Raw genomic sequence first — 12,131 nt, 5'->3', positions numbered from 1 at the left:
TGAAGGCTGATAGAGAGGCCCTTTTTAGGACTGCAGTCACTTATTGTCAGCCCTTTGACAAGTTAGGAGTCTGTTAAGTGTTGACCACTGCAGAGAGAGGCTTCTCTGGCTAAGGTTGAAGGCGGCACTAATCTATGCTTATAAACACTCATAGTTAGAAGGCAGCTTGACAACGTGTTCATTTAGCAAGACAACAGTGATGAGTTCCCCTCTAGGGCTTATAACCTCCTGATTCACAGTTGTTTGACCAAGTTTACGGTACTAGGTGCCAGGAAGGACTTCCTTCCTGTTAATTAGATCTGACCCAAGAGTGGTTGGTTACCTCATAACCTTTGTGCCACGATTGCACCAGCACATCCTTGGGCATCTCTTTAGAGCTGGGATCATAAAGCCCATGCCTTTAGGAGCTGTGATAACTATTCTTGGTTGTTAGGTTGACTACATCTGAAATCAACTAAAAACTCAAGCTGCTGTGCGGGATTTTCAGTTAACTGGATCTTTTGAGGTAGGAAGACCCACCTGAAGTCCAGTCAATTGAGATCAGAAGAACCACCCTACGTCTGAGCCACGCCTTCTCACGGTAGCCTATGGAGAGGACAAGGAAGAAGGAAGGTTTTTCTCTTTGCCTGCTTGTTCTCACTCCTACTGGCAAGTGTTATGGAATAACCTTTTTGTACACTGTGAAGAAATGTCACTCCGGTTTAATAAAAAGCTAGACGGCCAATAGCAAAGCAGGATTTCGGGGGGGGGGGGGGCAGAGAGAACGCTGGGAAGAAGCGTTGTGAGGAGACACCAGGGACACTGAGCAAGCAGCATGGGCTTTACCAAGTAAAGGTAACCGATTAAAGAACATAGGTTAAAAGATACAAGTTAATTTGAGTTATAGGAACTAGTTAGATACAAGCCCAAGCTGCCGGCCGAGCTTTGGTAATTAATAAGGAGGTTCCATGTGGTTATTTGGGAGCCAGCTGGTGGGGTAGAAAGGTCCGACTACAGCAAGTCCATTCCTTTACCGTTATTAGAGCCCGCTCTCCTAGATCCCGATGTGTACTGAAGACCGGATGAGACATCCGGCCTTGTGGACCGAGCAACTACTAGATACTTAGTCTCTCCATTGTAGACAGCCATTGTGAACTTAGACTCTCCATTGTAGACAGCCATTGTGGAACTAGCTGGACCACAGCCTGTAAGCTGTAAGTTTATTCTAATAAACCATGTATATAAATCCAGATCCATCCTGTCGGTTCTGTTCCTCTAGAGAACCCTGACTACTACCAGAGCCAAGGGCTGAATTCTCAAAGACATCCCCTATCTCCAGTTATGAGTTGAAAGGAGGAAGTGGTGTGTGTGTGTGGGGGGGGTGCTTCATTTTTTCTTTTTTCAGTTTCAGAGACATATTTAACCACACATTTTCCCGATTAAACAAATTCTGAGATGGGGAACAGAGATAGATCATCTGGGAACTATGACAGCTATTCTTGGTTGTCAATTTGACTACTGGAATTACATATTCTCCATTCAACATATTCTGAGATGGGGAACAGAGACAGGTCAAAAGAAATCCCAGGGTCCTTGGTTTAGGGAACTCCGGACGAAGTGTACAGCAGAGATGTGCGGAGGGGCACATGGAAGGAGGTGTGTTGTCTCCACATTCACACGGTGACAGAACAACGCAGAGGCAGCCGTCATTTAGATTTGATTACCCATTTGTTGTGGTTGTTCTTAAAGAGCGGGGCCATCAGAACAGAGTCCTGGAGTTTGCTGACCAAAACCGAGTCAGAGGAAGTATCGTGGGTCTTATTTGAGAAAGCAGAGCCTTGGTGGCAGGTTTTTGTTTGTCTTTTGTTTTGTTAACACAGAGCTTTCAAACCTGACGCTCTGAAGGAAGGTAGAAAATATTAATGGAAGAGGTCTGCTCCAAATTGCACCTGGAAACTAGTGACCCGGAAGACTAGCATTTGTCCTATAAGTCTCTCAGAAATTATCTTTCCTCTTTATGAGAAAAAAAAAAAAATCACAGGCTGATCTCTATGAGTTTGAGGCCAGCCTGATCTACAGAGGGAGTTCCAGGACAGCCAGAGCTGTCAAAGAAACCCTGTGTCAAAAAACAAAACCCACAAAAAAAGCCAGAGGAAACGCGAAGCAGATGAGACGCGCCAGAAACACCACACACCCAGAACTGTCACAGCCACCATGGTAAGCAGGTGGAATTCGGCCAGTAACGGTCTACGAATTAGTAACACCGCTGCTTCACTCCACCAGTGGAGACAGCAATGAGCCCCTGGAGTGTGGGATAAAGACAGAACCGTAAAGAGATTGCTCTATTTGACTACAAGTCTACCAATTTATTTCATAGGCCGTCCTACTTAGGAACAGGAGAACATGGGCTGAAGCTTTCCATGCGGTGTGATTCCAGTAACTAACAGTAGGTGGCAGTAAAGAGCCCTTTCTTACAATGCTGAAAGGAGATTAAAAAAAAAAAAAAAAAGCTTGAGGAAGTAAGTGCTTGAATTTCTTATTGCTATGCCGGAGAGGCAGGTTGCCTTGGTAAGTAAAACAAATTACTTTACTCTTCTAGAAATAAGGACAGTGCTAGTTGCCGTGTGGAAATAGAAAACGTCTCTACAATCCAATCATGTGTTTCTCTAAGTAGGCATGCTTCTGGTAATTACTTACTGGGACTGTGTGCTTTGAAACTAGTATTTGTCCAACCTAAATCAGAGAAAACTTTCATCTTGTGTGATTTGTTTTCAAGATGTCGTGTGTGTGTGTGTGTGTGTGTGTGTGTGTGTGTGTGTGTGTGCAGATGAGTCAGGAGTCCATGTGTTGGAACTCACTACCTTCTGTGAGGCAGGAAGACAGAGGAAGCTCAGGCAGCCTATGGCATTTGCCCTTTGGGAGGAAACTAGGGTTGGGTTTGATCAGATCATCAGAGTAGAGGTCCATGATTGAATACTGGTGGCTTCATAAAAGCAGAGGAGTGACCAGAGTACATACATCTGTCCCCATCTCTTGCCATGGGATGCCCCCCCCCCCAGCTGTGCTGGGATTCTGCTATTGAGGGAGGTCATTGCCAGATGTGACCCCTTGGACTGTGGATCAAAACTGTAAGTAAAATTAACTTCTTTTCTTTATCAAGTAGTCTGCCTCCGGCATTTCATTATACCAATGAAAACGGTCTGTGCAGTGTAATCCAGCTTCTCCGGGAGAAGAGCTGTGATGTACACACAGCTCCTTGTTCATGGTGAGGGTTATTTTCATTTTCATTCTGGGTTAGTCTTACTAGATACTCTTGTCTGTTTTCTCAGACTGTGGAAACTGTCCTGGGGAGACTAGAAGTCAAGCTGGAATTGTAGGTTTTGAAAATACTCTCCAAGCCACATTCAAGTTGCTTAGTGCAGAAGTTCACAGAGTCACATAGGAAGCCAAGCAGAAAAGCTCTTGACCTCGGTCCGGTCCCTCCAGCGTTGGGTGGTTAATAGTTACTCTAGCTCAGAGAAAACTCTTCACACACGTTGGCAGAACTAAACTTAATGAGCCAGGTTTATTGTCCCGTGTAAGACCAGCCAAACCCTGATTTGATGTCCCCAGAGTTTCGGAACGCAAACACTTTGCTTCCGTGTGTCATTTGATAGCAGCTTAGCTTGTCCTGGATCACAAAAACGGACACAAATGTATCTGAAGACTTTTATGCTTTGAAAGTCTCCTTTCACTGTGCAATTAATGAATCATCCTTTCAGTTAATGGTAAAACAGTTTTGAGGGTCTAAGATAGATGGGGGGTTGGTGACTATCACGACGTTGCTCAACAATGTTTTGGCAGGGCCTGGCGCTGCACACCTGTCACCCCAGCATTCTGGAGGCCGAGGCAGGAGGGTCACTGCAAGTTTGAGGCCACCCTGCTCTACATAGCTACAAAGTGAATTCCAGGATAGCCAGGGTTACATATTGAGAGGTGTCTCAAAAACAAAAACAGTAACAAAAGAATTTAGTTTTGTTTGGACAAGAAGATCTAGACATTGATTTTTCAGTGATTTTAGCAATTGTATTATCTATAATCTATGACTCCAAATAGCTAAAATTATCTAAATATCTAAAGATATCTACAGCAAATATCTAAAATTCATCTTTTTACACATGTAATACTTTGATTTCTTTAAAAAAACATTTATTTTTTTATTTTGTGTGTGTGTGTGTGTGTGTGTGTGTGTGTGTGTGTTTGCCTGTGCACATGGGGGCGTCAGAGGACAGTTTGTAGGGGTTGATTCTCTCCATCTACTGTGTGGGTCCCGGGAATGGAACTCAAGTTGTCAGGGCTGGTACAATGGCCCTTACCGACCAAACCATCTCACCAGCCCTGGTATTTTCATGCCTTAATTATACAAATGAAAAGTGGTTTCATAAACTGAATGTCTCCAGTAATGACTTGAAGTGCAAGGGGTCAGTTGCTTTAGGTGAGACTAGAGCTGGAGCATGCTTTTTCCACATCTCTGGACAGGCTGTTTCATTACCTACTTGGCCATAGGCAGATGCTAACCATTTGAGGTTGCTGCTCTTAAGAGAACAAAGATGCTCCATTCTGCCCGTGGTGATCTCTGTCTGCCTCAGACACTCTGCCCGACAGTGCTGGCCACTGCTTCATTGAAATCGGGGCTTGACGTTGGGGAAAGTCTCTGATGTAGAGGCATGGGTGGGAATAAGCAGGGAAGCCCAAGTGAGTCTTATACCCAGCTGTGTTTACCCTGACCTGATTAAAACATGCAGTTCTGCCCTGCGATCCTGAGCCCGGGCCACTATCCAGGAATTACCCAGGAGGTAATTGGGTATGTTTTGATTCTCATTGTCTTTGTAAGATTGGGCTGCCATAACAAGAATGATGGTGGCTTATAAATGACAGGACCTTGGGGTTGTTCATGGTAGAAAGCTTGCCTAGCCGGCCTTGGGTTTGATTCCTGGGGCTACATGCAAACATACACACACACATATGCATGCACACACACATAAATAACAAAGTAAGAGAAATTTGTCCTCATCGTTCTGGAAGCCAGAAGTGCTTGTTGAGAGTTCCCTATGCTCAGGGGGCAGGCAAAAGCCCTCTTGTGAATTGTGGATGGCCAACATCTCATGTCTTCCTGGAAGGACCAGAGAGCCCTATGAAGTCCTTTTTGTGAGCACGTCGATGCCGTTCATGAGACTTTCTGTCTTCACGATCTTAGGTTCATGACCTTCCCAAGGGTTCCAGGCCCTAAACCCACCCACTTGAAGGTTAAAGTTCAAATGTGGCTTTCTGGGAGCCCAGGCAGCATCATAACACCGACGTAAATACTGTCGTCGTGTGAGGAGTTCTTTGGGAAGCTGGAGCGGGATAACTGGAACATTTCTGGGCCTTTCCCGGGGCAATCAACGCCGTGAAAAGGCTAGCCTTGCTTTTCACATCCCCTTTGACGTTGTCATCTTTCTTGCCCAGAGTCTTTATGAATGCAGCTGGTGAAGAAATCAGGTCAGCCAGCGCATCCGTGGGCAGCCCTACAGAAAGATCAGCCCCGAGAGAGCACTGGGAGCCAGGGAGGTCCGCATGTCTGGCCTGGGGAACTTTCATAACACAGGGTTCTCTCTCAGAATTGAATTCTTTCGATCTGTCTGTGCCGTTGGATGTATGGTGAGGGACATGTGGGCAGGGATCTGGCTCTCTGTTGGTAATCTGCTGGCTTCTTTTCTAATGCCATCCTAGGGCGTTTTAAATCAATTCTCTGAGACAACCGCAGAGCTGGGCAGCCTTTCCTTAAAACACCTCTCACGTTCATCTCAACACAGCTCCCTCTGTTCTCACACGTCACTGGAAAGGTGAGCACAGGAGAGGAGCTGAGGCAGTGTGGGCTGATAATGAGAGCGATGGACACAACCCCAAACACGGCCTGGTACTTCAGAGGAGGAAACATTCCTTCAATGAATGAACTAAAAAGATTTTCTGAAGCTTTTCCATCCTCAAACCCCTCCAGTATTGGCTGGATAAATAAATGGATGAATGAATGAGTGGATTATTCTTATGACTCAGTTTCCTCGTGACTCTTAGGATTTCTTGTGGTTTGAATGCGAAATGTCCCCCCTAGGCTCATGTATTTGAACACCGGGCCCCAGTGGGTGCTGTTTGGGGAGGTTATGGAATCTTTCGGAGGTGGAGTCTTGTGGAGGAAGTGTCTGTCATTGGGGGTAGGTTTGGAAGCTTGAGAGCCAGCCTCACCTCACCCTCTTCCTCTCCCTCTGCCTCCTGCGCATGGATGAAAATGTGAGCAGCCAGCCTTCCCGCTCCTGCAGCCTGCCTCCTCCGCCATGAGTCTGTCCCCCTGGAGCCAGAAGCCAAACTAAATCCATTCCTCCTTAAGCTGCTCTTCTGGGGATGTTTTACTCACAGCAGCAAAAGTAACTAAGATGGCATCGAACCCTACTTCGTCGCCACGACCAGCAAGGCCTAGAGTGATCTCGGCTCTTCTGCCTCTTGCGTTTGCTTCACCCCAGGCTAACGCTGGCCTCCCTGCTCCTCAGACCAGGTCACCTCAGGTCCATCTCAGGACTATACTTGCCCTATATTTCGCTGGAAGGGCTCCTCCCTTAGCTCTCAGGCTTTCTTTTGGTTTCCATTCCAAGGTCGTCTCAAAAGGCTTTCTCCAGTGAATCAGCCAAAACTAATTACTTAGCCTTGCCTCAGACCTGAGGTTCACCTGATTCATTTTTTCTAGATCGCACTTAACCACTGCATGAAATTAAAACTAGTTATTTATTAGCAGGACTCTGTTCTGAGAGACAGGGTTCTTCTTCACTGTTCTATGTCTAGGCCCTAAATCACTGACATAAATTGGCTGGTTATATAAATGGATGAATGAATGAATGAATGAATGAATGAACGAATCAATGACCTTTTACTGTGATCTTTATCAGCTTTTGAGTAAGATCAAAGATACGAGCAAAACTTGTACAGGTAACAACAGTAATGGCAGTGATTCACGGCAGCTCTGACTCTGTCATCCAGGGGTCTCTTCAGAAACTCACGGGACACCTGAACTTTTCATGTCAAAGCATCAAAGCGAGTCTCAGCCTTGGTTCTAAATGAGTGAATGAGAAGGTCAGAGCCAAGGGAGTGTCTTGTTAGGATTGCTGTTGCTGCGACTGTGATGACTGCGACCAAAAGCGAGCTGTGCGGGAAAGGGCTTATTTGGCTTACACCTCTACATCCATAGTCCATCCCTGAAGGAAGTCAGGACAGGAACTCAAGCAGGGCAGGAATCTGGAGACAGGAGCTGATGCAGAGGCCACGAAGGGGAGCTGCTTCCTGGCTTGCTCATCATGGCCTCCTCAGCTTGCTTCCTTATAGAACCCAAGACCACCAGTCCAGCGACAGCACTACCCATCATGGGCTGGGCCCTCCCCGTCAATCACTAGTTAAAAAGATGCCCTACAGGCGGGTCTTATGGAGGCATTTTCTCAATTGAGGCTCCCTCCTTTCAGATGTCAAGTTGTTGTTAAACTATCCAGTATAAGGAGTTTCCGTGGACCATCTGTGTTCCAGTCCTACAGCTCTTGCCATAGATCATCAGGAATGCAGTGGCTTAAAACAACAGCAATTTATTCTGGAGGCTGTAAGTACAGACATCGGCAGACATCGGCAGGGCCGTGGTCTCTCTGGAGCCTCCTCCAACTCCTGCCGCATGCAAAGTTATTCGGGGCTAGCAAGGTGGCTAAGAGGGTAAAGGCACTTGCTGCCAAACCTGACTAGCTGAGTTCAATCTCCAGGGGGTCTCACACGGTGGAAGGAGAAAACCGACTCCCACAATTTGTCCTCCACACACGCACCATGGCACATACACAGTACCTATTGTCTATCTATCCACCGTCTGCTGAATTTATCACTCTTCCTGGTTTGGGGTTGTATAACTCCAAAGAATGTAGCCTTCATTTTATGAATCTCTAAGAACAAAAATTGTTTAATGCCTAACTTAATGTAATCATTTAATGTGAATTTTTCCTAGGATCTGTACCTATGTCGAGATGCTCTGAAGAGTAGCAACCACCTCAGGAATATCTATCGCCATACAATGACTAAAACAAATTCCATCATCTTCTATTTTATCATTGTCTTAGAACTGATACTTATCAGAATCCAATTATCTGACGCAAGTGAGCTCATCATTAGGAGGCCAAGAGCAAACCTCACCCATGTGCCCGAAGACCTACCCTTGGCAACAACTACTTTAGACATATCACAAAACAATATATCTGTGCTTCAGGCTTCTGACATCGTCTTGCTGTCCAAGCTGAGGGTCTTGATGATGCCCTACAACAGACTCCAGTGTCTTGATATGGGTGTTTTCAAATTCAACACGGAACTGGAATATTTGGATTTGTCCCACAATGAGTTAAGGGTGATCTCTTGCCACTCAGCAGTCAATTTCAAGCACTTAGACCTCTCCTTCAACGCATTTGATGCCCTGCCCATATGCAAGGAGTTTGGCAACATGTCCCAACTAGAATTTCTGGGACTGAGTGGTACTAAGGTACAAAATTCAAGTGTGCAGCCGATCGCTCATTTGAATATTAGTAAGGTTTTGCTGGTTTTAGGAGATGCTTACGGGGAAAAAGAAGACCCCGGGAGTCTTCAGCATGTCAGCACTAGGAGCCTGCATATTGTTTTCCCTGTGAAAAGAGAGTTTCGTTTTATTCTGGATGTATCAGTCAGCACTGTAATCAATTTGGAACTATCTAACGTCGAGTGTGTACTTGAAGATGAGTGCTATTATTTCTTAAGGGCTTTGTCAAAGCTTGAAAAGAATGAGAAGCTATCAAATCTCACCTTAAACAACATTGAAACGACATGGAATTCCTTCATGGGCATCCTCCAGTGTGTATGGCATACACCCGTAAAGTATTTCTCAATTTCAAACATGAAACTACACGGTCAACTTAAGCAAAGAGATTTCGATTATTCCAACACTTCTCTGAAGGCTTTGTCAATATATCAAGTTGTCAGTAATGCGTTCAGTTTATCACAAGATTACCTATACAGTATCTTTTCCAATATGAACATCCAAAACTTCACAGTGTCTGGAACACGCATGCTCCACGTGCTTTGCCCATCCAAAGTTAGCCCATTCCTGCATTTGGACTTTACAGATAACCTCTTAACAGACTTGGTTTTTGAAGACTGTAGAAACTTGACTGAATTGAGAACACTTGGTTTACAAAAGAACCAGTTAAAGAAACTTGAAAAAATAATTCTTATGTCTGCGGAGATGACATCTTTACAAAAGCTAGACATCAGCCAGAACGCTCTGAGCTACGGTGAGGGGGAAGGCCTGTGCGCCTGGACTGAGAGTTTGCTAGTTTTAAATTTGTCTTCAAATATGCTTACTGACTCTGTCTTCAGATGCTTACCTCCCAACGTTAAGGTCCTTGACCTTCACAACAACAGAATAAAGAGCATCCCCAAAGATGTCACCCACCTGCAAGCTTTGCAGGAACTCAATGTTGCATCCAATTCTTTAACGGACCTTCCTGGATGTGAGGCCTTCAGCAGCCTCTCTGTGCTGGTCATCGAGCATAATTTAGTTTCCTACCCCTCAGCAGATTTCTTCCAGAGCTGTCAGAAGATTAGGTCCATAAGTGCAGGGAACAACCCATTCCGATGTACATGTGAGCTGAGAGAATTTGTCAAAAACATAGGCCGAGTATCAGGAGAAGTGGTAGAGGGCTGGCCTGATTCTTACACGTGTGACTCCCCAGAAAGCGCTAAGGGGACCCTATTGCAGGACTTCCACATGTCTGCATTGTCCTGCGATACTGTTCTGCTGATTGTCACCATTGGGGTCACTTTGCTGCTGTTGGCTGCCATCGTGGCTTTCCTCTGCCTCCGCTTTGATCTGCCCTGGTATCTGAGGATGGCGTTTCAGTGGACACAGACCCGGCACAGGGCCAGGAACATCCCCATAGAGGAACTCCAGAGGAATTTCCAGTTTCACGCTTTTATCTCATACAGTGGGCATGATTCCACCTGGGTGAAGAGTGAATTACTACCAAACCTAGAGAAAGATGACATCCGGGTTTGCCTCCACGAGAGAAACTTTGTCCCTGGCAAGAGCATTGTGGAGAATATCATCCATTTCATCGAGAAGAGTTACAAGTCCATCTTCGTGTTGTCTCCCCACTTCATCCAGAGTGAGTGGTGCCATTATGAACTCTGCTTTGCCCATCACAATCTCTTCCACGAAGGGTCTGATAACGTAATCCTGATCTTGCTGGAGTCCATTCCCCAGTACTCCATCCCTAGCAACTACCATAAGCTGAAAACTCTCATGGCACAGAGGACTTATTTGGAATGGCCCACGGAGAAGAGCAAACATGGACTTTTTTGGGCCAACCTAAGAGCAGCCATTAATGTCAAGCTGGTTAACCAAGCAGAAACCACGTGTCACATACAGAGATAAGAATTTTCCCCTTATCAGTTCTGATAATGGTGCCCTGGCTTCAGCATGAACCTAAAAATGATTTTGACGTTATGATGGAGACATTTCTGCTTTCAAGCCCCAGTTTACCACTGGTGTGTGGTAATAAAAATCAGTGGAGTGCTATAATTTTAGGTCTTGCTTTGGTCCAGTATTTCCTCACTATGCTCCCTTCCCTCCCTTCGGAATGATAATGTGTATCCTGTGCCATTGTGTTGGAAATATGTGATCTGCTTTTTGGGGGGTTACAGTTAAGAGATTGCCATGAGTCCCAGGAGAGACTTTGGGCTTTGAAACGGTGCCAATACTGTGATGGACAATGGGGACTTCTGAAATTGGACTGAACGCATTTTTGCATTATGATATGGCCACAAGCCTAAGGGCTTAGGGAATGGAATGTGGAGGTTTGAATAGTAATGGTCCCAATAGGTTCATACATTTGAATGCTTGGTTATTAAGGGGTGGCATTACTTGATAGGGATTAGGAGGTGTGTCTTTGTTGGGGTAGGTATGGCCTTGTTGGAAGAAGTGTGTCACTAGGGGTGGGCTTTGGGGTTTCAAATGCTCAAGGCAGGCCCGGTGGCTGTCTCTGCTGCCTGTAGATAGGGATGCAAAACTCTCAGCTACTGCTTCAGCACCATATAACTGCCTGCATGCCGCCATGCTCCCAATCATGATAATGGACTAAACCTCTGACACTGTAAGCGAGTCCCAATTAAATGCTTTCCTTTGTAAGAGTTTCTGTGGTCACGGGTGTCTCTTCACAGCGATAGAACAGTGATAAAGACACTGGCACAAGATGGCAGAAATTGGTGGTGCCATTTGAGGGCAGTGTCCGTTGATAACTTTACGTGTATTAAAATTTTGAGTAGACAGCTATTTGAGAGTGTGGTGAATGTTATCTCGAACACAACATATACATAGAAAAAAATGAAACAAATAAAGTGAAAAACCAATAAATATGGTACTAGATTGTCATGGGGTATGCTGTTGCCGTGCGTGAATGATGTGTCAGGATTTAAGTAGAACATAATGTAAACCCTGAATAATTTACCAAAAGACAAATGTTGCTGTGGGAAAAGCGAACCAGTGAGTTATAAGAAATGCTCTTTTCTGGTAATATTTATCTATGTATTTGTGCATCTGTGTGGGTGGTGGGTGACACACACCACAGTGTGTGTGTGTGGATGTCAGAGGACAACTTTGTAAGGTTGGCTCTCCCCTTCACTTTTGTATGGGTTCTAGGGACTGAACTCAGGGACTGTACAGAAAGTGTTTTCGTCACCTGAGCCATTTTACCAGGCTTCATTTTGTGTTTGAGACAGAGTCCTATGTACTCCAGTCTGGCCTTGAACTCATTAGATAATTGATGCCAATGATCCTCTTGCCTCAACCTCCCCACTACCAGGATTATAGACGTGTGCCACTGAGCCTGAGTGTTTTCACTTTTCCATGGCAGATGTAAATAACAGACACAGCAGTGTGCTGATAAATGCCCCACAATGGCCTTCAAGGGGGGGGGCTTTGAAAAATTAGTAACACTCTTCATTATTTTATCTAGGAGTTTAATAAGATAATGAATAAAATTCCAATTTTCTGATGGGGGTTTGCCAGTTTTGTGACACACACACACACACAC

The 12,131-nt window shown here is 45.2% G+C and overlaps 1 protein-coding gene across 3 annotated transcripts; it reads left to right on the top strand.

Annotated features, from left to right (window-relative positions):
- The first annotated feature begins 2,448 nt into the window (after window positions 1-2,448).
- On the top strand, window positions 2,449-11,181 carry Tlr1 (toll like receptor 1). Of its 3 annotated transcripts, XM_037209040.1 has the most exons (3): window positions 2,476-2,547; window positions 7,503-7,633; window positions 8,024-11,181. In XM_037209040.1, exon 3 carries the CDS (start codon window positions 8,090-8,092, stop codon window positions 10,472-10,474), a length of 2,385 nt encoding a protein of 794 aa, XP_037064935.1. In that variant the 5' UTR covers window positions 2,476-2,547; window positions 7,503-7,633; window positions 8,024-8,089; the 3' UTR covers window positions 10,475-11,181. The 3 variants fall into 3 exon arrangements, with proteins under 3 accessions (XP_028717575.1, XP_037064935.1, XP_028717576.1); XM_028861742.2 differs by lacking the exon at window positions 7,503-7,633 and having other exon boundaries at window positions 2,449-2,547; XM_028861743.2 differs by lacking the exons at window positions 2,476-2,547; window positions 7,503-7,633 and adding an exon at window positions 2,812-3,107.
- The last annotated feature ends 950 nt before the right edge of the window (window positions 11,182-12,131 follow it).

This window comes from Peromyscus leucopus, chromosome 10 (assembly GCF_004664715.2).
Source record: "Peromyscus leucopus breed LL Stock chromosome 10, UCI_PerLeu_2.1, whole genome shotgun sequence".
Taxonomy (NCBI): domain Eukaryota; kingdom Metazoa; phylum Chordata; class Mammalia; order Rodentia; family Cricetidae; genus Peromyscus; species Peromyscus leucopus.
This window is presented reverse-complemented; position numbering and strand designations above follow the sequence as displayed.

What these genes read in the sequence shown, in the direction of transcription:
- Tlr1 (XM_028861742.2), top strand. Translation starts at nt 2,524, where the DNA reads ATGCCGGAGAGGCAGGTTGCCTTG. An exon ending in CGGAGAGGCAGGTTGCCTTG is followed by an intron (nt 2,548 to 8,023) that starts GTAAGTAAAACA and finishes AATTTTTCCTAG; the next exon opens with GATCTGTACCTATGTCGAGA.